Source organism: Pelobates fuscus, chromosome 4 (genome assembly GCF_036172605.1).
Source record: "Pelobates fuscus isolate aPelFus1 chromosome 4, aPelFus1.pri, whole genome shotgun sequence".
In the NCBI taxonomy this organism is placed as follows: Eukaryota; Metazoa; Chordata; class Amphibia; order Anura; family Pelobatidae; genus Pelobates; species Pelobates fuscus.
Genome location: NC_086320.1, coordinates 379,393,387 through 379,421,042, shown reverse-complemented (window position 1 = coordinate 379,421,042; position 27,656 = coordinate 379,393,387). Strand labels below are relative to the sequence as shown.

The window sequence follows — 27,656 nt, the reverse complement described above, 5'->3', positions numbered from 1 at the left end:
AGACTACAGCCTGTACCCATACAATTAGGGTTTATTAAACCTATAGACTACAGCCTGTACCCAGACAATTAGGGTTTATTAATTCTATAGACTACAGCCTGTACCCAGACAATTGGGGTTTATTAATCCTATAGACTACAGCCTGTACCCAGACAATTAGAGTTTATAACACCCACAGGCCTCAGAATGTACTCAGGGGACCAGTGCTTATGAAACCAGTAGATCCCAGACAATAGTAGAAGAGTCAAGGAGTGATCATTACGATGCAAACTATGATGGAGATAAGAGAGTCACCAATGCCCCCATGTTTGGTATCCGGTATGGACAGTGTGTGCATAAACCAACAGTGTCTGTATTTGTATATCAGTGGTTTAGATCACACTACAAGTGATAATGACAACACAGAAAAAAAGTATGATCTTACCTTCAATTTGATCTGCTGAGAATTCAATCTGAGGAGAGAAACAGAAGAAATGCCAAATTAAATGGACAATAAAGTGGGTATTTCTCTTTGAATATTGAGGTTCTAAGTGTTCAAATCTGTGAGAAAAATGTGCAACTAGTTTACTCAGCACTTTACATGTTACATTACAGTAGAGGGAGGTACAGTAAGTGCAGTAGGTATACAGTGTATATATATGATATTTATATAGCGCTAACAGGTGTACTCAGCACTTTACAGGTTACATTACAGTAGAGGGAGGTACAGTAAGTGCAGTAGGTATACGGTGTATGTATATTTTATTTATATAGCACTAACAGGTGTACTCAGCACGTTACAGGTTACATTACAGTAGAGGGAGGTACAGTAAGTGCAGTAGATATACAGTGTATGTATATTTTATTTATATAGCGCTAACAGGTGTACTCAGCACTTTACAGGTTACATTACAGTAGAGGGAGGTACAGTAAGTGCAGTAGGTATACAGTGTATGTATATTTTATTTATATAGCGCTAACAGGTGTACTCAGCACTTTACAGGTTACATTACAGTAGAGGGAGGTACAGTAAGTGCAGTAGGTATACAGTGTATGTATATTATATTTATATAGCGCTAACAGGTGTACTCAGCACTTTACAGGTTACATTACAGTAGAGGGAGGTACAGTAAGTGCAGTAGGTATACAGTGTATGTATATTATATTTATATAGCGCTAACAGGTGTACTCAGCACTTTACAGGTTACATTACAGTAGAGGGAGGTACAGTAAGTGCAGTAGGTATACAGTGTATGTGTGTTATATTTATGTAGCGCTAACAGGTGTACTCAGCACTTTACAGGTTACATTACAGAAGAGGGAGGTACAGTAAGTGCAGTAGGTATACAGTGTATGTATATTTTATTTATATAGCGGTAACATGTGTACTCAGCACTTTGCAGGTTACATTACAGTAGAGGGAGGTACAGTAAGTGCAGTAGGTATACAGTGTATGTATATTTTATTTATATAGCGCTAACAGGTGTACTCAGCACTTTACAGGTTACATTACAGTAGAGGGAGGTACAGTAAGTGCAGTAGGTATACAGTGTATGTATGTTATATTTATGTAGCGCTAACAGGTGTACTCAGCACTTTAAAGGTTACATTACAGAAGAGGGAGGTACAGTAAGTGCAGTAGGTATACAGTGTATGTATATTTTATTTATATAGCGCTAACATGTGTACTCAGCACTTTACAGGTTACATTACAGTAGAGGGAGGTACAGTAAGTGCAGTAGGTATACAGTGTATATATATGATATTTATATAGTGCTAACAGGTGTACTCAGCACTTTACAGGTTACATTACAGTAGAGTACCTGTAGTAGGTACAGTAAGTGCAGTTGGTATACAGTGTATGTATATTTTATTTATATAGCGCTAACAGGTGTACTCAGCACCAGTAGAAGGGGGAACAGTAAGTGCAGTAGGTATACAGTGTGTGTATATTTTATTTATATATCACTAACAGGTGTACTCAGCACTTTACAGGTTATATTACAGTAGAGGGAGGTACAGTAAGTGCAGTAGGTATACAATGTATGTATATTTTATTTATATAGCGCTAACAGGTGCACTCAGCACTTTACAGGTTACATTACAGTAGAGGGAGGTACAGTAAGTGCAGTAGGTATACAGTGTATGTATATTATATTTATATAGCGCTAACAGGTGTACTCAGCACTTTACAGGTTACATTACACTAGAGGGAGGTACAGTAAGTGCAGTAGGTATACAGTGTATGTATATTATATTTATATAGTGCTAACAGGTGTACTCAGCACTTTACAGGTTACATTACAGTAGAGGGAGGTACAGTAAGTGCAGTAGGTAAACAGTGTATGTATATTTATATAGCGCTAACAGGTGTACTCAGCACTTTGCAGGTTACATTACAGTAGAGGGAGGTACAGTAAGTGCAGTAGGTAAACAGTGTATGTATATTTATATAGCGCTAACAGGTGTACTCAGCACTTTGCAGGTTACATTACAGTAGAGGGAGGTACAGTAAGTGCAGTTGGTATACAGTGTATGTATATTTTATTTATATAGCGCTAACAGGTGTACTCAGCACTTTACAGGTTACATTACAGTAGAGGAAGGTACAGTAAGTGCAGTAGGTATATAGTGTATGTATATTATATGTATATAGCGCTAACATGTGTACTCAGCTCTTTGCAGGTTACATTACAGTAGAGGGAGGTACAGTAAGTGCAGTTGGTATACAGTGTATGTATATTTTATTTATATAGCACTAACAGGTGTACTCAGCACTTTACAGGTTACATTACAGTAGAGGGAGGTACAGTAAGTGCTGTAGGTATACAGTGTATGTATATTATATTTATATAGCGCTAACAGGTGTACGCAGCACTTTATAGGTTACATTACAGTAGAGGAAGGTACAGTAAGTGCAGTAGGTATACAGTGTGTGTACATTTTATTTATATAGCGCTAACAGGTGTACTCAGCACTTTACAGGTTACATTACAGTAGAGGGAGGTACAGTAAGTGCAGTAGGTATACAGTGTATGTATATTATATTTATATAGCGCTAACAGGTGTACTCAGCACTTTACAGGTTACATTACAGTAGAGGGAGGTACAGTAAGTGCAGTAGGTATACAGTGTATGTATATTATATGTATATAGCGCTAACAGGTGTACTCAGCTCTTTACAGGTTACATTACAGTAGAGGGAGGTACAGTAAGTGCAGTAGGTATACAGTGTATGTATATTATATTTATATAGCGCTAACAGGTGTACTCAGCACTTTACAGGTTACATTACACTAGAGGGAGGTACAGTAAGTGCAGTAGGTATACAGTGTATGTATATTATATGTATATAGCGCTAACAGGTGTACTCAGCTCTTTGCAGGTTATATTACAGTAGAGGGAGGTACAGTAAGTGCAGTTGTTATACAGTGTATGTATATTTTATTTATATAGCACTAACAGGTGTACTCAGCACTTTACAGGTTACATTACAGTAGAGGAAGGTACAGTAAGTGCAGTAGGTATACAGTGTGTGTATATTTTATTTATATAGCGCTAACAGGTGTACTCAGCACTTTACAGGTTACATTACAGTAGAGGGAGGTACAGTAAGTGCAGTAGGTATACAGTGTATGTATATTATATTTATATAGCGCTAACAGGTGTACTCAGCACTTTACAGGTTACATTACAGTAGAGGGAGGTACAGTAAGTGCAGTAGGTATACAGTGTATGTATGTTATATTTATGTAGCGCTAACAGGTGTACTCAGCACTTTACAGGTTACATTACAGAAGAGGGAGGTACAGTAAGTGCAGTAGGTATACAGTGTATGTATATTTTATTTATATAGCGCTAACATGTGTACTCAGCACTTTACAGGTTACATTACAGTAGAGGGAGGTACAGTAAGTGCAGTAGGTATACAGTGTATATATATATGATATTTATATAGTGCTAACAGGTGTACTCAGCACTTTACAGGTTACATTACAGTAGAGGGAGGTAGATTAAGTGCAGTAGGTATACAGTGTATGTATATTTTATTTATATAGCGCTAACAGGTGTACTCAGCACTTTACAGGTTACATTACAGTAGAGGGAGGTACAGTAAGTGCAGTTGGTATACAGTGTATGTATATTTTATTAATATAGCACTAACATGTGTACTCAGCACTTTACAGGTTACATTACAGTAGAAGGGGGTACAGTAAGTGCAGTAGGTATACAGTGTGTGTATATTATATTTATATAGCACTTTACAGGTTACTTTACAGTAGAAGGGGGTACAGTAATTGCAGTAGGTATACAGTGGGTGTATATTTTATTTATATATCACTAACAGGTGTACTCAGCACTTTACAGGTTATATTACAGTAGAGGGAGGTACAGTAAGTGCAGTAGGTATACAATGTATGTATATTTTATTTATATAGTGCTAACAGGTGCACTCAGCACTTTACAGGTTACATTACAGTAGAGGGAGGTACAGTAAGTGCAGTAGGTATGCAGTGTATGTATATTATATGTATATAGCGCTAACAGGTGTACTCAGCACTTTACAGGTTACATTACAGTAGAGGAAGGTACAGTAAGTGCAGTAGGTATACAGTGTATGTATATTATATGTATATAGCGCTAACAGGTGTACTCAGCACTTTGCAGGTTATATTACAGTAGAGGGAGGTACAGTAAGTGCAGTTGGTATACAGTGTATGTATATTTTATTTATATAGCACTAACAGGTGTACTCAGCACTTTACAGGTTACATTACAGTAGAGGAAGGTACAGTAAGTGCAGTAGGTATACAGTGTATGTATATTATATGTATATAGCGCTAACAGGTGTACTCAGCACTTTGCAGGTTATATTACAGTAGAGGGAGGTACAGTAAGTGCAGTTGGTATACAGTGTATGTATATTTTATTTATATGGCACTAACAGGTGTACTCAGCACTTTACAGGTTACATTACAGTAGAGGAAGGTACAGTAAGTGCAGTAGGTATACAGTGTGTGTATATTTTATTTATATAGCGCTAACAGGTGTACTCAGCACATTACAGGTTTCATTACAGTAGAGGGAGGTACAGTAAGTGCAGTAGGTATACAGTGTATGTATATTATATTTATATAGCGCTAACAGGTGTACTCAGCACTTTACAGGTTACATTACAGTAGAGGGAGGTACAGTAAGTGCAGTAGGTATACAGTGTATGTATATTATATGTATATAGCGCTAAAAGGTGTACTCAGCACTTTACAGGTTACATTACAGTAGAGTGAGGTACAGTAAGTGCAGTAGGTAAACAGTGTATGTATATTTATATAGCGCTAACAGGTGTACTCAGCACTTTGCAGGTTACATTACAGTAGAGGGAGGTACAGTAAGTGCAGTAGGTAAACAGTGTATGTATATTTATATAGCGCTAACAGGTGTACTCAGCACTTTGCAGGTTACATTACAGTAGAGGGAGGTACAGTAAGTGCAGTTGGTATACAGTGTATGTATATTTTATTTATATAGCGCTAACAGGTGTACTCAGCACTTTACAGGTTACATTACAGTAGAGGAACGTACAGTAAGTGCAGTAGGTATACAGTGTATGTATATTATATGTATATAGCGCTAACATGTGTACTCAGCTCTTTGCAGGTTACATTACAGTAGAGGGAGGTACAGTAAGTGCAGTTGGTATACAGTGTATGTATATTTTATTTATATAGCACTAACAGGTGTATTCAGCACTTTACAGGTTACATTACAGTAGAGGGAGGTACAGTAAGTGCAGTAGGTATACAGTGTATGTATATTATATTTATATAGCGCTAACAGGTGTACGCAGCACTTTATAGGTTACATTACAGTAGAGGAAGGTACAGTAAGTGCAGTAGGTATACAGTGTGTGTACATTTTATTTATATAGCGCTAACAGGTGTACTCAGCACTTTACAGGTTACATTACAGTAGAGGGAGGTACAGTAAGTGCAGTAGGTATACAGTGTATGTATATTATATTTATATAGCGCTAACAGGTGTACTCAGCACTTTACAGGTTACATTACAGTAGAGGGAGGTACAGTAAGTGCAGTAGGTATACAGTGTATGTATATTATATGTATATAGCGCTAACAGGTGTACTCAGCTCTTTACAGGTTACATTACAGTAGAGGGAGGTACAGTAAGTGCAGTAGGTATACAGTGTATGTATATTATATGTATATAGCGCTAACAGGTGTACTCAGCTCTTTACAGGTTACATTACAGTAGAGGGTGGTACAGTAAGTGCTGTAGGTAGAGGAGTGTATGTATATTTTATTTATATAGCGCTAACAGGTGTACTCAGCACTTTACAGGTTACATTACAGTAGAGGATGGTACAGTAAGTGCAGTGGGTATACAGTGTATGTATATTGTATTTATATAGCACTAACAGGTGTACTCAGCACTTTACAGGTTACATTACAGTAGAGGGAGGTACAGTAAGTGCAGTAGGTATACAGTGTATGTATATTTTATTTATATAGCGCTAACAGGTGAACTCAGCACTTTACAGGTTAAATTACAGTAGAGGGAGGTACAGTGAGTGCAGTAGGTATACAGTGTGTGTATATTATATTTATATGGTGCTAACAGGTGTACTCAGCACTTTACAGGTTACATTACAGTAGAGGGAGGTACAGTAAGTGCAGTAGGTAAACAGTGTATGTATATTTATATAGCGCTAACAGGTGTACTCAGCACTTTGCAGGTTACATTACAGTAGAGGGAGGTACAGTAAGTGCAGTTGGTATACAGTGTATGTATATTTTATTTATATAGCGCTAACAGGTGTACTCAGCACTTTACAGGTTACATTACAGTAGAGGAACGTACAGTAAGTGCAGTATGTATACAGTGTATGTATATTATATGTATATAGCGCTAACATGTGTACTCAGCTCTTTGCAGGTTTCATTACAGTAGAGGGAGGTACAGTAAGTGCAGTTGGTATACAGTGTATGTATATTTTATTTATATAGCACTAACAGGTGTACTCAGCACTTTGTAGGTTACATTACAGTAGAGGGAGGTACAGTAAGTGCAGTAGGTATACAGTGTATGTATATTATATTTATATAGCGCTAACAGGTGTACGCAGCACTTTATAGGTTACATTACAGTAGAGGAAGGTACAGTAAGTGCAGTAGGTATACAGTGTGTGTACATTTTATTTATATAGCGCTAACAGGTGTACTCAGCACTTTACAGGTTACATTACAGTAGAGGGAGGTACAGTAAGTGCAGTAGGTATACAGTGTATGTATATTATATTTATATAGCGCTAACAGGTGTACTCAGCACTTTACAGGTTACATTACAGTAGAGGGAGGTACAGTAAGTGCAGTAGGTATACAGTGTATGTATATTATATGTATATAGCGCTAACAGGTGTACTCAGCTCTTTACAGGTTACATTACAGTAGAGGGAGGTACAGTAAGTGCAGTAGGTATACAGTGTATGTATATTATATGTATATAGCTCTAACAGGTGTACTCAGCTCTTTACAGGTTACATTACAGTAGAGGGAGGTACCGTAAGTGCTGTAGGTAGAGGAGTGTATGTATATTTTATTTATATAGCGCTAACAGGTGTACTCAGCACTTTACAGGTTACATTACAGTAGAGGATGGTACAGTAAGTGCAGTGGGTATACAGTGTATGTATATTGTATTTATATAGCACTAACAGGTGTACTCAGCACTTTACAGGTTACATTACAGTAGAGGGAGGTACAGTAAGTGCAGTAGGTATACAGTGTATGTATATTTTATTTATATAGCGCTAACAGGTGAACTCAGCACTTTACAGGTTAAATTACAGTAGAGGGAGGTACAGTAAGTGCAGTAGGTATACAGTGTGTGTATATTATATTTATATGGTGCTAACAGGTGTACTCAGCACTTTACAGGTTACATTACAGTAGAGGGAGGTACAGTAAGTGCAGAAGGTAGACAGTGTATGTATATTTTATTTATATAGTACTAACAGGTGAACTCAGCACTTTACAGGTTACATTACAGTAGAGGGAGGTACAGTAAGTGCAGTAGGTATACAGTGCATGTATATTATATTTATATAGCGCTAACAGGTGTACTCAGCTCTTTACAGGTTACATTACAGTAGAGGGAGGTACAGTAAGTGCAGTAGGTATACAGTGCATGTATATTATATTTATATAGCGCTAACAGGTGTACTCAGCTCTTTACAGGTTACATTACAGTAGAGGGAGGTACAGTAAGTGCAGTAGGTATACAGTGTATGTATATTTTATTTATATAGCACTAACAGGTGTACTCAGCACTTTACAGGTTACATTACAGTAGAGGTAGGTACAGTAAGTGTAGTAGGTATACAGTGTATGTATATTTTATTTATATAGCGCTAACAGGTGTACTCAGCACTTTGCAGGTTACATTACAGTAGAGGGAGGTACAGTAAGTGCAGTAGGTATACAGTGTATGTATAATTTATTTGTATAACGCTAACAGGTGTATTTTTCTGTTTCACCACAGATATCCTGAGCTTGGAATTGATTTATCCTCACTATAAATCTCAGTTTATTTAGAGGAGCAGGTACTTCCCCATCCTGACCCAAATAGCACAATACATAAATATAATAAAGCTTGTTCACCTCGAACATACCCTGCGTTGTGGTGTAATAACATATTTTCTCTTTATGAGTCAGTCTGGAGCAGACATTTTATGTTCAAGAGCACACATAAACATGATCCCACATCCTTCTAAATTATTCATTGTAAAACAATCTCAAATTACTCATAAAAAGGGAAAAACGTCTCACCGTCTAATTGGAAACACCATGCCCTGCTTATTATTCTCTGCAAAATATTTGTCATTTTTTCCAGTCTTACAATTTGTAATCATTTTTATATTCCTTAAATAAATGTGACTTGACAAGAATACCAGTATAAAAGTCTTTGTTACTCTATTATGTTTCTAATAATTGTGCTTTTTTAACGTCATAGAAGAACAGTTTTAAATAGGAGAGGTGGAGGGGTCACGGGGGGGGGGGGGGGGGGGGAGGGGTTGGGATTGCAGTACTGTGTCCTTGCCACTGTAACTCCATAGGTTTGATGACCTGACATGCTTGCATACAGAGTAAACCTGGGAAGAGAGGTGTTCCCATTACAAATTTGTGGACAGTTCTTCAAGAACCAGCCAGAGTCAGGTACACGGTGATAAATCAGACAGGCAAACAAGACAAGAAAGGGTTAAAGATAAATTCAGAGTCAGATACAAAGCAGGGTCAATACCAGAATAAACACAAGAGATCAAGGAACACACTAAAGGGCAAAGTGGATAGGGCTAGGGAAGTTTAAATATTATTAACTTACAATTAATAGGCCCGCGTCGTGACGCGAGCCATGCTCCTAGTGCCAGGCGGGCCGTGTGACCGCTCTTTGCGGCTCGTGTGGAATCTGCTCCGGACTCCGGCTGGCCCCCAGATAAGGTAAGTACCGTCACAAAAAATAAGTTATTATCTGATTTCAAATAAAACTTTTTTTTTTCATGCAGGCAGTGTCAGTTAAAGCCAGGCGAGGTGATTTAAAGGGAAACTATAGTGCCAGGAAAATAAACTTGTGTCTGGTAGACAGCCACTAGAGGTGGAGTTAACCCATTAGCGTTGCAGGGTTAAAGGACCTGGGGCAGTGCATCCAGACCACTTCAATAAGCTGAAGTGATCTGGGTGCCAATAGTGTCCCTTAAAGTCCTATATTTAAGTCCTATAATTTCATAAAACCATACTGCTTTTTGCTTATAATAATGTTCTCTCCAATGAATTCCTAAAACCTATCCCTTAATAACCTTTTGAATACTTTTGCAGCCACAGAAGTTAAGCTTACCTAGATTTCAGTAAGGCTTTTGACACTGTTGCACATAGAAGGCTTAGCAATAGAGATGTCCCGAACAGTTCGCCGGGAACTATTCGCCAGCGAACATAGGGGGCGGACCGAATATTGCATATGTTCGCCCGCCGTGGCAACCGCGAACAAGCTATGTTCGTCGGCGAACAGTTCCTGGCGAACTGTTCGGGACATCTCTACTTAGCAATAAACTGCAACAATTCCAAGATTGTTGAATGGGTTATGCAATGGCTGAATGACAGGCAACGGATGGTTGTAGTCAATGGAGTATATTCGAAGAAAGGTCTTGTTACCAGTGGGGTACCTCAGGGATCTGTACTTGGACCCATTCTCTTTAATATTTTTATTAGTGATATTGCAGAAGGTCTTGATGGTAAGGTGTGTCTTTTTGCGGATAATACTAAGATATGTAACAGGGTTGATGCTCCAAGAGGGATAAGCCAAATGGCTAATGATTTAGGTAAACTAAAGAAATGGTCAGAGTTGTGGCAACTGACATTTAATGTGGATAAGTGCAAGATAATGCATCTTGGACGTAAAAACCCAAGGATAGAGTACAGAATATTTGATAGAGTCTTAACCTCAAAATCTGAGGAAAGGGATTTAGGGGTGATTATTTCTGATAGCTTAAAGGTAGGCAGCCAATGTAATAGAGCAGCAGGAAATGCTAGCAGAATGCTTGGTTGTATAGGGAGAGGTATTAGCAGTAAATAGAGGGAAGTGCTCATGCCATTGTACAGAAGACTGGTGAGACCTCACTTGGAGTATTATACGCAGTACTGGAGACCGTATCTCCAGAAGGATATAGATACTTTAGAGAGAGTTCAGAGAAGGGCTACTTAACTGGTTCATGGATTGCAGGATAAAACTTATCAGGAAAGGTTAAAGGATCTTAGCATGTATAGCTTGGAGGAAAGACAAGACGGGGGATATGATAGAAACATTTAAATACATTAAGGGAATCAACACAGTAAAGGAGGAGAATATTTAAAAGAAGAAAAACTACCACAACAAGAGGACATAGTCTTAAATTAGAGGGACAAAGATTTAAAAATAATATCAGGAAGTATTACTTTACTGAGAGGGTAGTGGATGTGTGGAATAGCCTTCCAGCTGAAGTGGTAGAGGTTAACACAGTAAAGGAGTTTAAGCATGCGTGGGATAGGCATAAGGTTATCCTAACTATCAGATAAGGCCAGAGACTAATGACAGTATTTAGAAAATTGGGCAGACTAGATGGGCCGAATGACTCCTATCTGCCGTCACATTCTATGTTTCTATGTAAGCTCGTAGGTCTATAATTTCAAAGCAAAGATTTTGAAGCCTTTATTGATTATAGGAACCACATTTGGTTATCTCCAATCCTGAAAGATCATTTGCATACCTCTTGACATAAGTTCTTCCTTAATAAATACTGAGGAAACAATGTTAATTTAAATTTCTGCCTTTTCCTGGTCTTCATTAACTAACACGCTCATCTCTGTTTTCAGTGTACCTACACTTAAAGTTCTGTTTTGTTTTAGTATTTATGTACTTCAACATTTTTGGGGTTATTGATTTTGCCCTCACTTTCTCATTTTCTAGTTTAGCCAATTAAAACACCTCTTTGCATTCATTATTAATTTACTAAGGTCTTATATAGAATGCCTCTGATTTGTCAGATTTGAATGCTTTAAATGCCCTTTTCTTATTTTTAATTTCTTGGTTTACCATCCCACTAAGTGTCTATATAATATACCGTACCACCAGTGTCTATATAATGTACGGTGTCACCAGTGTCTATATAATATACTGTACCACCAATGTCTTTATGTTGTACTCTACCACCAGTGTCTATATAACGTACCGTACCACCAGTGGCTATATAATGGTCTGTGCCACCAGTGTCTATATAATATACTGTACCACCAAGGTCTTTATGTTGTACTCTACCACCAGTGTCTATATAATGTACCGTACCACCAGTGGCTATATGATGTACTGTACCACCAGTGTCTATATAATGTACTGTGCCACCAGTGTCTATATAATATACTGTGCCATCAGTGTCTATATAATATACTGTGCCACCAGTGTCTTTATGTAGTATTATTATTAATATTATTATATTATTTATAGAGCGCGGTCAAATTCCGCAGCGCTTTACAATGGGTGGACGAACAGACATGTAGTTGTAACCAGACAAGTTGGACACACAGGAACAGAGGGGTTGAGGGCCCTGCTCAATGAGCTTACATGCTAGAGGGAGTGGGGTACAATGACACAAAAGGTAAGGATAGTATTAGACTAGTGACAGTTGCAGAAGAGGAATCAGTTGGGAGCTATTAAGAGTTTAATTGATACGCTTTTATGAAGAAGTGGGTTTTTAATGATTTTTTTGAAGGAGTGGAGACTGGATGAGTATCTAACAGAGGAGGGAAGCGAGTTCTACAGGAATGGTGCAGCCCTCGAGAAGTCTTGAAGGCGAGCATCAGAGGTGGGAGTACGAACAGAAGATAGACGTAAGTCTTCAGCAGATCGTAAGGGCCTAGACGGGACATACTTGTGTATAAGGGAGGATAGATAGGTGGGAGCAGCATTATGTAGACATTGAAAAGCAGGAACCAGAATTTTAAATTGAGCTCTATATTTTATAGGAAGCCAATGTAGGGACTGACAGAAGGGTGAGGCATGGGAGGTGCGGGCGGACAGGAAGATGAGCCTCGCCGCCGCATTCATTATGGACTGTAACGGCGCAAGTTGGGAGCACGTAAGACCACTGAGAAGCGGATTACAGTAGTCAAGGTGAGAAAGTACAGTGGTATGGACCAACACCTTAGTCGCATCTGGCGTTAAGTAGGGGCGGATGCGCGCAATGTTTTTGAGATGGAAATGACAGGATTTGGCGATAGAGTGAACATGAGGCTTGAAGGAGAGGTCGGAGTCAAAGAGAACACCTAGGCAACAAGCCTGCGTTGTGGAGCTGATGGTCGCACCATTGACTTGGAGGGAGACAGACACAGGAGTAACAACACTTGAGGGAGGAAAGACCAGAATTTCAGTTTTGGTCAAGTTTAGTTTAAGGAAGTGGGCAGCCATCCAGTTAGAAACAGCAGAGAGGCAGTCAGAGACACTAGTCAAGAGGGATGGGGAGCGATCAGGAGAGGACAGGTAGATTTGCGTGTCATCTGCATAGAAATGATATTGGAAGCCAAAGGAGCTAATGAGTTTACCAAGGGAGGCAGTATAGATGGAGAACAGTAGGGGACCAAGGACTGAACCTTGAGGGACACCAACAGAGAGGAGTTGGGGAGAAGAAGCAGAGCCAGAGAAAGAAACACTGAAAGAGCGCTGGGAGAGGTAGGAGGAGCACCAGGAGAGAGCAATATCTTGTAGACCGATATTGCTAAGGATGAGAAGAAGCTGTTGATGATCAACAGTGTCAAAAGCCACAGACAGGTCAAGGAGAATTAGGATAGAGTAGTGACCACGAGATTTTGCAGCGAGTAGATCATTGGATACTTTGGTCAGTGCCGTTTCCACAGAGTGCTTAGCGTGAAAACCAGACTGAAGCGGGTCTAGCAGAGAGTTTGATTCGAGGAAGTCTGTCAATCTCGCATACACAATTCTTTCAAGGATCTTGGATGCAAAAGGCAGTAGCGAGATAGGACGATAGTTGGATGGGGAGTTAGGGTCAAGATTGGGAGTTAGGGTCAAGATTGTACTGTACCACCAGTGTCTATATAATGTATACTGTGCCACCAGTGGCTATATGATGTACTGTACCACCAATGTATTTATGTTGTACTCTACCACCAGTGTCTATATAATGTACTGTGCCACCAGTGTCTATATAATATACTGTGCCACCAGTGTCTATATAATGTACTGTGCCACCAGTGTCTATATAATATACTGTGCCACCAGTGTCTATATAATGTACTGTGCCACCCATGTCTATAAGTTGTACTGTGCCATCAGTCTCTGTTTAATGTACTGTACCACCAGTGGTTATATGATGTACTGTGCCACCAGTGTTTATATAATGCACTGTGCCCCCAGTGTCTATATAATATACTGTGCCACCAGTGTCTTTATGTTGTACTGTACCACCAGTGTACCGTACCACCAGTGGCTATATGATGTACTGTACCACCAATGTCTTTATGTTGTACTCTACCACCAGTGTCTATATAATGTACTGTGCCACCAGTGTCTATATAATATACTGTGCCACCAGTGTCTTTATGTTGTACTGTACCATCAGTGTCTATATAATGTACTGTGCCACCAGTGTCTATATAATATACTGTGCCACCAGTGTCTATATAATGTACTGTGCCACCCGTGTCTATAAGTTATACTGTGCCATCAGTGTCTGTATAATGTACTGTACCACCAGTGGTTATATGATGTACTGTGCCACCAGTGTTTATATAATGCACTGTGCCCCCAGTGTCTATATAATGTACTGTGCTCCCAGTGGTTAAATGATACACTGTGCCACCAGTGTCTATATAACATATTGTGCCATCAGTGTCTATATGATATACTGTGCCCCCACTGTATATAAAATGTACTGTGCCACCAGTGTCTATATAATGTACTATCCACCAGTGTCTATATAATGTACTGTGCCACAAGTGGTCATATGATATACTGTGCCACCAGTGTCTATATAATGTACTATGCCACCAGTGGCTATAAGTTGTACTGTGCCACCAGTGGTTATATGTTGTACTGTGCCACCAGTGGTTATATGTTGTACTGTACTACTAGCTTCTATATATCACGTGGCATTTTTTTCAGCTGGTTGAAGTAGGTCAGTGGAAGGAAACCTCCAGCACTCCAGGCAGTGGCGTACACACAACCCATGGGGCCCCGGTGTGAAAACTGATCCGGGGCCCCCCCCTCCCCCCGCGCGAGTGCTTACTCTGCGCAGGCTGGGGCCGCAACACATGGCGGCGGGCACCTGGTCGCAGGGCTGCGACCCGTGCGACCGCGGTATGTATGCCAGTGCATGCATAAACACATACACTTAAAGGACCACTACAGACACCCAGATCACATCAGCTCAATTAAGTGGTCTGGGTGCCAGGTCTCTCTAGTTTTAACCCTGCAGCTGAAAACATAGCAGTTTCAGAGAAACTGCTATGTTTCACTGAGGGTTAATCCAGCCTCTAGTGGCTGTCTCATTGACAGCCGCTAGAGGATTTTCTGCGATTCTCACTGTGAAAATCACAGTGAGAAGACGCTGAACGTCCATAGGAAAGCATTGAGTAATGTTTTCCTATGGGCGGTTTGAATGCGCGCGTGGCTCTTGCCACGCATGTGCATTCGGAGCTGAGAGGCGGATGGGGACGGAGAGATCCCCAGCGTTAAGGGAGTCCGGCGCTGGAGAAAGGTAAGTGCTTAAGACACACACACACTCTCATGAACAGACGCACACATTTACTGACAGACACACACTCAGTGACAGACGCACACAAACATACTCAGTAACAGACACACACACTAACACACACACTCTAACACTAACACCCACACTAACACACACTCTAACACTAACACACACACTCACTAACACTAACACACTCACTAACACACACACTCACTAACACTAACACACTCACTAACACACACACTCACTAACACTAACACACTCACTAACACACACACTCACTAACACACACACTCACTAACACACACACTCACTAACACACACACTCACTAACACACACACTCACTAACACTAACACACACACACACTCACTAACACACACACTCACTAACACTAACACACTCACTAACACACACACTCACTAACACACTCACTCACTAGCACACTCACTAACACACACACTCACTAACACACACACTCACTAACACACACACTCACTAACACTAACACACACACTCACTAACACTAACACACTCACTAACACACACACTCACTAACACTAACACACTCACTAACACACACACTCACTAACACTAACACACTCAAACATTTTTTTTTTTTATTTAATCCCCCCAGCCTCCTTACCTGAGGGAGAGCTGGGGGGATTCCCTGGGGTCCAGTGGTGTTGCTGGCCAGGCTGTCACCCGGCTGGCTGGCGGGCGCGCGAGGGAGCACTGTCCCCTGGGTGCTCCCTCTTCAGCTCCCTCGCGCGCCGCGTACTGATGCCGGAGCCGGAAGATGACGTCATCTTCTGGCTCCGGTTTCAGTGCGGTGCGCGAGGGAGCTGAAGAGGGAGAACCCAGGGGACAGTGCTCCCTCGCGCGCCCGCCAGCCAGCCGGGTGACAGCAGGGCCAGCCTCGGGGGGCCCGGAGGTGGCCGGCTCCTGGGCCCCCCAGCAGAAGAGGCTGGCCCTGTGGGTACATACCTGGGTCGCAGGGCGGCCGGGCCCCCTGGTGGGCCGGGCCCGGTCGCAGCCGCGACCCCTGCGACCCTGGTATGTACGCCACTGACTCCAGGTTTTGTGGGCTACATTTCTGCTAATGCTTTGCCATAATAACATTGCGGGAGATGTAGTCCATAATATGTGGAGTTCCAAAGGTTTCCAACCCATGATGTAGGTTATGCAGGTGGCTAGAGGGTTTACTGTGACAACATTGGCTTTATGTATCACTGGAATACCTGGTCTGAGTTTCCCAGCGTACATCATCAGCAGCTATCGAATGTATCTCACAAACCAACAAACTTTTTTAAATATTCAAAATAAACCAAAAACTATTCACAAGATATTTCTGGGGAAACCATTAAAGAAACTATAATGCAAATATAACATAAGATGTGTGTGAAGAGAGGGGATATTCAAAATAAATAATAATAATAATAATAATAATAATAATGGAACAGCAATGGGTTTTAAGACGTATTATTTCACCAATCCCCAAAGTGGGATTTGTTCTGCATTCTTCAGTCTTATTCTGAGTTTACAAAAGTGAAACAATTCCTACTAAATGATTTACGGTGCGTGAGAGATGGTGCACGAGGAGCTGCCTTTCTATGAAAGAAATGAAATTCATCTAATGAGTTCAACACTCGAGAGGCTTCAATCGCACCCCAGATTAATCTCCAAAACGATATTCTGCTAGATCTCTGCAAGTAAGTGAATGAGCATTTTATTTCACCTCCATTATGTAAATAAAAACTGAAACAGTAAACTAGCTGGGATTACAGTCTGCAAACTGTTCAGGATTTGGGGAGAATCTCGATGATAACGTCTCATTGCTATGGAGAGTCTAATATCTACACATTTAATCATAGCTGCTATTGAGTTCTTCACCCCATATTCTCCCTTGTTGAGCCTATTTTCCATGTTATCTCTCTCTCCCCTGGTTAGCCTGCTTTCTTTCATTCTATCTGTGTCCGAGTCTCACTCTCCAGTTTATCTCAGTATCTGCCTGGATTTGTAACTCGGTCTCGTAGAGATAGAAATGAGGACAAAGCTAGAATGACACCGTGGTCACACAGAAAAAACACAGCAACACGTGGATACGATGTAAAAACTACACAGATAGAGATCTAAAACAATAATGAAAGACAGAACCACAGAGAGACAGAGAGACAATGTCACAATAACAGAGATACAATTGCACAATGCAGAGAAACAAAGATACAATGAAACAATAACAGAGATAAAATGACACAATAACAGAGATACAGAGAGAGTGACAAAATGACAGAGATACACTAACACAATGACAGAGAAACATTGACACAATGACAGAGAGACACAGAAGCAATAACACAATGACAGAGATACACTGACAGAATGACAGAGAAACACTAACACAATGACAGAGAGACACAGAAACAATGACACAATGACAGAGATACAGAGAGAGAGTGACAAAATGACAGAGATACACTGACACAATGACAGAGAAACACTGACACAATGACAGAGAGACACAGAAACAATAACACAATGACAGAGATACACTGACACAATGACAGAGAAACACTGACACAATGACAGAGAGACACAGAAACAATGACAGAGATACAATGACACAATGACAGGGAAACAATGCAATAATAATGATATTATACTTTAGCAATTTTTCTCTCTCCCTCTCTTCTTGTTATTTTTCCATCTTATCGTCGTATCATATTTCTTTCCATGGTTATCTATTTCTATGTCAGTCTGTGTCTGTGTCTCCTTATTTTACTCCATTATGTCAATTAATGACTCTCACTCTGTCCCACAGCATGAGTGAGCAGTGACAGAGGGCAGTGAGTGGGTATTTCTGTATATCAAGCATGTCAAAGTTGCGGCCTGCGTGACCTGGGGACGCTTTATGCTATGGCTTCGACCAGCCGCAAGACATGAAAGGTATTTCATGTGTGATTCTTGCCTTACCTCCCACGGCCACAAGAGGGTAGAGTGTCTGTCTGTCTGCAGAGCAGGCCAGCCATTCCCCTTACCTCCTGCTCGCAGTGTCAGAGGAGTGTCTGGCCTGATTGAGCAGAGCTGCAACTGGAGGACGGGCGGCTTATCTTAAGGTAGAAGAAGAGGGGCTTGGGGGACCTTCCTGTGTAGTGTGTTAAATTGATGGGGGGGCAGCGTATTAATTTAATGGGGGGGCAGTATATTAATTTAAGGGAGGGGGGGCAGTATATTACTTTGGGGGAGTGAGTGGGCAGTGTATTAATTTAAGGGAGGAAGGTTGCACTGTATTAATTTTGGGGAGGGAGGGTGCCAGTATATTAAATTGGGGGAGGGAGGGCTGGGTATTAATTTGAGGGAGGGAGGGGACCTGTGTATTAAATTGGGGCAGGGAGTGGGCCTGTGTATTAGAGTGGTGGGAGGGGGGCAGTGTGTTAAATTTGGGGCAGGGGGTAGTGTATTAGATTGGGTCTGCATGGAGGCGTTGAACCCTCCCCACGGAGATTCTGATTGGCCGCGCAGCTTTTTGCCACACATGTACAATAGCCTCCCAATGCTTTCCTATGGGAAAGCATTGGATTGGCTGAGATCATCAAGTTTGATGATCTCAGCCAAAGTGAAGAACACACTCATAGGACTTCGAAATAAACAAGATAACGTCATTTGTTTTTTACAGCTGTGCAACAGCACACATTCACCATGTCAGTTCCATTACCAAACATTTCTTAATATGTCAAGGTAGTTGGACTTAAACATTAGTTATATGCAAATGCCGTCTCCTTAAAATAAATTTGCTCTTTTGTTTTCTTTAAAGTCCTACGAGCGTGAGGACATCCATAATTTTTTTACACTGTACTTTTCTAAATAAACCTACGTTACTATGGAAACTGAAGTTTTTGTTTTTTTGGTGCCCACATAAACGTAAACCTTGTTTTTTTGGCCCGTGTTAACCTTTGAGTTTGACGTGCTTGCTGTAGATAATTTCTACAATATCTGGCCCAGTGTTTAAAACATCCTTTTTAAATCTTCTGCTTTCTGAGCTCACTCCCATTTTGTTGCAAATATGAAGAGTATATTGAAGATTGGAACAAAGTGAAAGATCGCAATCACGTATAGTGCCATCATCCTTTTCTACAAATATAAACGTTGAAAGAAAAATCAAGAGCCCTCATTACTTATTTAATATAAGAGGATATTGAACGACGTTGGGTCCAGCTGGAGCTAAAATTGAGATTTAATCAGAGCTGAGCGAAGGAAGTCAATTACACAGAGGGTGTGAGTGCTTTAAACGCATTTAGAGTCACTTTTAGCACAATAAGTGTGGAATGGGCAATTAGTTGGCAGACAGTTTCAATATGATCCACGTCTCATCACTAAAGGGCATAGGATTTCCTTATCTTTCACCCACTTCATTCAAACAAAAGCATAAATGAATCCGTCTCCATAATAATAAAGGACCATCGGATATTTCTGTAAGTCTCTAATTTCTCTGGGTTTTTTTTTTTTTTGTATTTTTTACCTTTAGCAGGTTGACCCTTCGTTGCCCATTATTTTGTGATATAATGTGATATAATATAGACGCACCGTATTAAGTGAATTTCAAATTTAAGGCCAGCCTAGCTGATCAATCCAATCACAATGATGGATCTTCAAGCTGCCAAATGCATCTCATCATTTATTTTCCTCCAGTCTGGTCAGAAGCTTTCTTTCTGCCAATTCAACACAGATACGCCAACTAGTAAAATGCATTGTGGCATAACTGTGTCTGAACAGCAGAGAGAAAATGTAACGTTCTCAGGTAAACCAGCCGCATAGTATCCAAATAACAGTATGGAAAGCTGGTTTAATTATACGCATCAATCACACTGAATCGTAAACCGAGTACTTTGTGGTTTCAGCTCAGAATGCTGGAGTTTCCCAACTCTATGAAATATGTATTTATTCAGATGTGTTTAACAAATGCCAAGCTCCATCCAGCCCACAATCAGCGGGACATGGCATTGTGAAACACAAGATGCTGATTTAGTGATACCAGAGCCAGCTACCGTTTGACGCAGTAAAGCAACACTGGCGGGAGATGGATTGATCGGGGAGTAAAAATGGTGGGAAACAGGATTTCTAGACTAGAACAGAAAGAAAACTGTGCACAATATCGTGCGAATAAGATTTAAAATGGCGTCTATGCACAAAGTCCTTTATAAATCATTTTAAATACGTCTATCAAAGTCATTCACTAAAGTGAGAATTCCAAATACATTTTAAAAAATGATCAAAAATGCTCTACGATCAGCTATACTTTCAGTGTGGCTACTCTGACTTTACATTTGCAATTCACTTTGAATGAATATAGTTACATAGTTACATAGTTACATAGGCTGAAAAGAGATTTGCGTCCATCAAGTTCAGCCTTAGGTTTTGCTGTTGATCCAAAAGAAGGCAAAAAAAAAAACAGTTTGAAGCGCTTCCAATTTCGCAACAAACTAGGAAAAAAATCCTTCTTGACCCCAGAATGGCAGTCAGATTTATCCTGGGATCAAGCAGTTATTACCCTACATTGAAAGATTATATCCTTGAATATTCTGTTTTTGCAAGTATGCATCTAGTAGCTCTTTGAACATCTGTATGGACTCTGATAAAACCACTTCTTCAGGCAGAGAATTCAACATCCTTATTGTTCTTACTGCAAAAAAAAACCTTTGCCTTAGATGAAATCTTCTTTTTTCCAGTCTAAACGCATGACCTTGTGTCCTATGTAAAGTCTGGTTTGTGAATAGATTTCCACACAGTGGTTTGTACTGGCCCCGAATATATTTGTATATATCATATCATATCATATGTATATATGTTATCATATCCCCTCTCAGGCAACTTTTTCTTAACTTAAGAGGTTTAAATTTGTTACCCTTTCTTGATAGCTGATATGTTCCATTCCTTTTATTAATTTTGTAGCCCGCCTCTGCACTTTTTCTAGTGCCATAATATCCTTCTTTAGAACAGGTGCCCAAAATCGCACAGCATATTCAATATGTGGTCTTACCAGTGACTTATAAAGAGGCAAAGTTATATTCTCATCCCGAGAATGAATGTCCTTTTTCATGCATGACAATACCTTACTGGCCTTGGCCACTGCTGATTGACATTGCACATTGTTGTTAATAGCTCTGTTAGATTATTGAGAACTGTTCTGTCAAAGTCTATCCTACATCAAGCCAGGTTAGATAAGATATAGATATGTACAAACGTCACGTGTGTGATCTTACTATATGTTGTTACTAAACATTCGGCTTTATTTACTAAACTGGAAAACACAGAACATTGACAAGGGGATTGCAAATCTGGAAAAGCTGGATAATAACCTATTCTGGAGATGTTATTCGATGTAGGGTTTTTACTCTGACTGAATGAACTGTACAGATAAATTTAGCAAAACTAACTTTACTTAGAGAAAGAAGAGGTGATGAGGGGCAATTCCTAATGAATTTCTGTGATTTCCTGATTAGCGAATAATTCTGGAGTTTGTTCATTAAACACTGAGTTGTAGAATTGAAAACTAAGTTACAAAATGTAGACTAGTAAAGTCAAAAAGAATGTGGGAAGAATGAATCTTTCAAACTGACACAGTAAGAAAGCTTGCCATCCCTCTCTGAACCCATTATCTCATCCATCGTGGTCTAAAATGGGAACATTTGCATTTTTTAGCAGAAAAAAAAAAATATTTTGTATTATTATTATTTTAAGTATTATTCACTAAAAGTAAAGTAAATGAAAACCAATTAAGTCCACAATACTAACTTGGGTTCCAGTTTCCCACAATTGTGTGTATAGCATTTAAGCCCTAATTATACCCTAATTATTCAAAATTCAATCTGATAGAAACTTTATTTAAATGAGCGCAAACCTGTATTATATTTTCCTAGCAATGCATACTTCCCAGCTGTCCCTGTTTAGGAAGAATAGTACCTATTTTTGGTACAAATCCCCCTGTCCCTCTTTTGTGGAGCTCCATATTGTTGGTGTATCTGAGTGAATAAAATAGAGCTCCACAGCAATGACACTCCCAGTAATGTGTCTGAGTGTATAACAGAGCTCCACAGCAATAATACTCCCAGTAATGTGTCTGAGTGTATAACAGAGCTCCACCGTAATAATACTCCCAGTAATGTGTCTGAGTGTATAACAGAGCTCCACAGCAATGACATTCCCAGTAATGTGTCTGAGAGTATAACAGAGCTCCACATCAATAATACGATTTAGTTACATAGGTTATTAGTAACCGCACTCACAGCACTAAAATTAAAGTGTTCCTTGTTGTCCAGTTGAAATTGTAGGAGTTGTGGTAATGTTACCTTTAGATATTGGATTTACCATTTAGAGGACAGACAGGATGAATAAATCAATGCAACTTGGAAACAAATCTATACATTTCGTTTTAATGTCAGTTTCAAAAGAGAAAAAATAGATGGAATTCCAGTTTTATTGTTAAAACCAAAGAATTAATCTCGGAACCGATTTAATATGAAATAATATCATAAAAGACTGGTGCGGGATTTATATAGAAACTATACGATCAGCGACTGACTTTACAGCTCTGTGTAATAGCAAGATATTTCCAATTATAAAACAAAAATGAAAAATAGCAATATAAGAAAGGTCTCAGTAAGAACTGCCAGAATCTGAAGGATTTCTGGATGAAATTAAGGTTTTTCCTTTTTCTAAAAAAAGCTTTGGGAAAATATTGTCCTTATTGCATTGAATGTGAATTTATTTCTTACAGAATGAAATGTAGTGGTGCAGACAAAGAGAGACTGAAGTACTAACATATGTTAACATGAAATATATAATAATATTAAAGAACATTTCATTCTCTGGGAATTATTATTGGCTTAACATGGTAAAGTGGATCTGACGGAGAGGAGGACAGACAGGGGACCATTAAGGAATTTGAACGTCTAGTTTCATTTCTGTATTTTTTTTTTAGGTCTTTGACAAATAGCTGTGAACATTCTAAGTACTGAGACCAGGCAGTCAGTGGAATCTGTACAGATATGGAGATAACTTAAAGGAACACTAAAAAGCACCATAACTGCCTCATCTCACCATTGGCACTGTCCTTTCATTCAACATTTAACTGGTAAAATTTACGTTTTAATGCTAAACATGAGTCCCCAGGAGCCTGTACTGTTTGGGCTAATGAGAAAGCAGCGATTGGTTGAGAGTGTCAGCTGACTGCTTTCAACTTATCACCGTGCGCATTGCAGATGTGAATTGGTATGACTAAAAGGAAGTGTGTGATCTCTGCTTTGGCCGCACCTCCAATGGGGTGGAGCTAAGGAAAGCCTGGCACCATCATCCAGTTTTAAACTGCTGGAATATGATTTAACTCTGAATGGAGGTACTGCGCCAAGGGACTGCAGACATTATAACCACTTCAATAGGATGAAATGGTTATAGTGCCTACAGTGTCCCTTTAAGTATAGGCTTGCCTGCTTATCAGGAGTTAAAGGAACACTGTGGGTTATAACAGTTTTAAATTATTATATAATATGTTTTAAAGTTGAAGCGTAAAACTAAATAGAAGCAGTTCTTACTTTTGACCAGAAAGTATCTGAAAAGTTTTCAGCCAATCTGCAGCCATCACTAATAGGATATTAGCGTATTCACTTATTTCAATTCAGAAATTTTGGGTTTTTTTAGCCGATGCATATTTTTATCTGTTATGATTCTGACAGAGTTTTTTTTACTGTTATTTTGAATAAAATATTGTTTTTAATCAATTGCTTTGTTTTGTCATATTTCTGAAACCTGACGCAGTAATGTTTTTATGTCCGGGTTTTATTGCTGGGTTTTTTTCCGGTTGAATTTGTCACTTTGGGACTTTTGGTAGAGTACGAGAGGACACGCTGTGATACCAGATATAATGAAAAATAATGCCCTCAGAGCAAACATTTAATATTACAACACAACTAAAAAACAAAGCGAAAGAACACAAGGTCAGAAAGAGAACAGCGTAACGTGTTAACGGACAGGTCATAGCTGCCGGCAATCGCCTTCCAATTCAATTATTTATGACCTTCTGGTGTCAATTACCTGTAACAACTGCTTATTATTTAGGATTAAGTAATCAGGTTTGTGTATATATATATATTAATATCAAAATACAGTTAGAATAAAATTACATATATACATATAGAAAATCTTGTCCTGATGAAAGCTCCATGTGGGGGCTGAAACGTTGACTTTTATATGAATTAAATAAAAGTTACATTTTATTTGAAAACTATCACAAAGACCTTGGAGTGCGGTCCTTCCTACTATCTACATGATTTTGCCAGACCTGCACCGGGCATTAAGAATTTAACCAGGAGTGCATATATAGTTATTATATAGATTATATATATACGTGCATAATTTTACGCTAAGTGTATTTTTATATTAATATTTGTATTTATTAATACAAAATATCCTTAGCATGACGTTATATATAAGATATAATATATGTATCTCATATACATATATATATATTTATTATTGTTTTATTTATTAACATTATTTTTTATTTCAAACCTTTTTTTTGTACGCATTGCTGTTACGGATCCTTGATTAATGAATAATATTGAATAGGATAACACTCTATCCAAACACGTTAGGAGCAATCACTTTAATCTATAGTAAAGAGTGCTTTGGACACATATATAGCTTTTATCTGTGATAAGAAAAAAAGTTCTATGAGCAAAATGCTTTTTGTGCAATTTACCCTTTAAATGACATTTTCCTAAGCGCAATAAAACTACGCAGGGTTAATGGCATTGCTTCTAAATATTGCGGCTCTCTGATGCCTGTAGTGGCTTTTAGCAATGATAGATTTCCAAGCTTGTTGGTGCTTTAGAGTAACCGTGCTGTAAGTCTGCACATTATATACTTAGCGCTCTTAAAGTAGGTTATCACCCCCCCATCACTTAACCTTTCCGAGTGTTCTGTTAATCCAGGCTGACACTGACACTATGATTCCACTCATCTCATCACTACGATAAGCTATCAAACGTGTGACACCTTCTGCTAACAGACCGGCTGGTTTCAGGAGGGGGGAAGCCAGGTCTGTTTCTTTGAATTGGTTTTCTGATGGTAAAATGTGGATCTGTTTACTAAAATGTAAGTTGGGACAATTGGAGAACTGATTTTATAGGAATGTAGCTGTGAAAATAAGGGCCAATTCAGACAGTTTTGATATGTTTTTCAATTGCTGGTACGCTGCTACTATTTTTGGCAATCTCAAAAATACGCTTCAAATTGCTGAAAGATCACTGTATTCTACTACAAAGAGATCAAATAATATTACGGCCTTATTTCACTTAACATTCATCATTGGGATGAAGAGACAAATACAATCAAAAGATCTGATTTGGAAAATGGATGCGCTTCACTCGCCGTGCGGCTAATTTATCCTAAATATCACAGCTTGTTTAGTGGATAAGTAGGAAGTTAATATAAATATTTTACGTTTTTGGCTTTTGTTTTTGCCATAACGTTTAAAACTGACCCTACTGGGAATAACGCCTGCAAGTCTGAGTCTTAAATCAAATCAAAATGAACTCCATAACAAAATATGTGTGAAGACACAGTTTGTCCACCCGTTTGTGATTGCTTGTATTTTGAAAGGTACAGATATAACACTGCTATACATTAGGCAGAATCGCTCAGCACATCAGTATTATATTTAGGAGTTTATCCACTAAACAGCAAACTAGAGTGAAATAAAACTCAAAGTGCAACATTTAGACAAAAAACATCAGTTTAGAAATATTCTCTAAATCATTATAAACAGACACTTTTGCCTTCTTTATTCCATTCATTTATCAATTTACACAAGTTCACTGTTTAGTAAATATACCCTGTAGAATCTGCTCTAGCAGAAACACCGAGCAGATCGACTTCGATTCTTACATCTGTTAATCGCTCCTTAAAACGATGGTGGCATGACAGTGACGCATATTTTATTCATAACACTGGCTAACATATATAATTGATACAGACATTTCCGACAATAAATAGGGGCCCTGTATTTGTGTTACTGCCGTCACTGTTCATAGAATTTATTAATGGATTTAATAAAGCTGATCTAAAGTCAGAATTGTTACATTTTATTTCACATTGCCCTTACAATTTTCTGGTAAGGCACAGAGCTAACGCCAGGGACTCTGAATGCTGTAGAGCCATAAAAAAGAATTTGCACTTCCGTAACATTTTGTACACATTCTGTGACATTATTCTGAACCTCTCAATGATAAGTGGGTAGTGGATATCAAACTATATAACGACTAATATAATGATTAATAAGCGAAAAAAACTACTTATAAATACTTAATAAATAAATAAAATGTAATTGTCGAGCTTCTTCCATTTCTTGATACTGAGCAATTTGTACTGATGTGTGGACACTAATCATGCAGGGATAGTTCTATCAAAGTGTAAATTTTACAATCCCAATCCTAAAGTTTTAAATTTTACCCCCAAAACAAACCATGATCTTTATGTTCCCAACACTTGCACATTTAACACATTTAACATCGAAAGTAATACGATAATATAACATGTTAATAATATAATATAACATTAAAAAATATCCACTTTATTTCAGAATGAGCATTCTTCTAGACACGCAGCTCCCATTGATAAACATATACTAATTTCAAGACCTCTCTGTCATTTAAGGTATTTGTTTTACTAACTTTGTGAGGACCATCTGCTCTCGCTGGCGTTAATAACATTAAAGAGTTAAAAGTCGGCTGGCCTGACACACGGTACATTGAATGTAATGGATTCCAGCTGCACCTGTGGCTACTTCACTACTCATAAATGTAACATTAACCATTATATACTATCCCTGAAGATACTTACAGTCACAGAGGTCGGGTCAAAAGATATTTCTTTTGGTGGTTCTGGTTGGGGTGGAGGTGGAGGTGCTGCTTTGGGTTCCTCTACTACTTTTTTTGGTTCTGGCTTTTTGGGTGGCATGATGAGACGACACGGACTGTGGGAGAAATTATTTCACCAGACTGAGAACAGGAGAATGTGTTTCAATCTGGTCCAAGTGGTCTTTATCAACTCTCAAAGGCCACCCAGTCCTCCCCTTCATTCTGTCTAACCTCCTGACAATAGGGGACATCTATATATGGAGAAAATATTTGCTCTGCTATTTTAGAGCAGGTGGACAAAGGATAACGAAGGATTAGCACTTAAATGGAAAGACTTGTGACACCATGTTGGTAGAACAAAAGAGCTTTTGGCATTATGGAAGGGCCAGATTCTAAAGACTTAGCACTTTTTAATGTATTGGTTTAAAAAAAAAAAAAGTGAATCTATTACAAGCT

General features: G+C 39.0%; 1 protein-coding gene across 6 annotated transcripts in view; it reads right to left on the bottom strand.

The window, feature by feature from the left end:
* MYL3 (myosin light chain 3) overlaps positions 1 to 27,401 on the bottom strand; it is a 95,770-nt gene extending 68,369 nt beyond the window's left edge. For all 6 annotated transcript variants that reach the window (XR_010090792.1, XR_010090793.1, XR_010090794.1 and 3 more), the window contains exons 1-2: positions 27,184 to 27,401; positions 425 to 452 (exon numbers count right to left, since the gene is read on the bottom strand). Coding sequence is in view for 1 of the 6 variants with exons in the window: in XM_063452827.1 (XP_063308897.1) it covers positions 425 to 452; positions 27,184 to 27,300 (145 nt within the window). In the remaining 5 variants the exon portion in view is untranslated. The remainder of the gene's footprint in view (positions 1 to 424; positions 453 to 27,183) is intronic.
* Between the last annotated feature and the right edge of the window lie 255 nt (positions 27,402 to 27,656).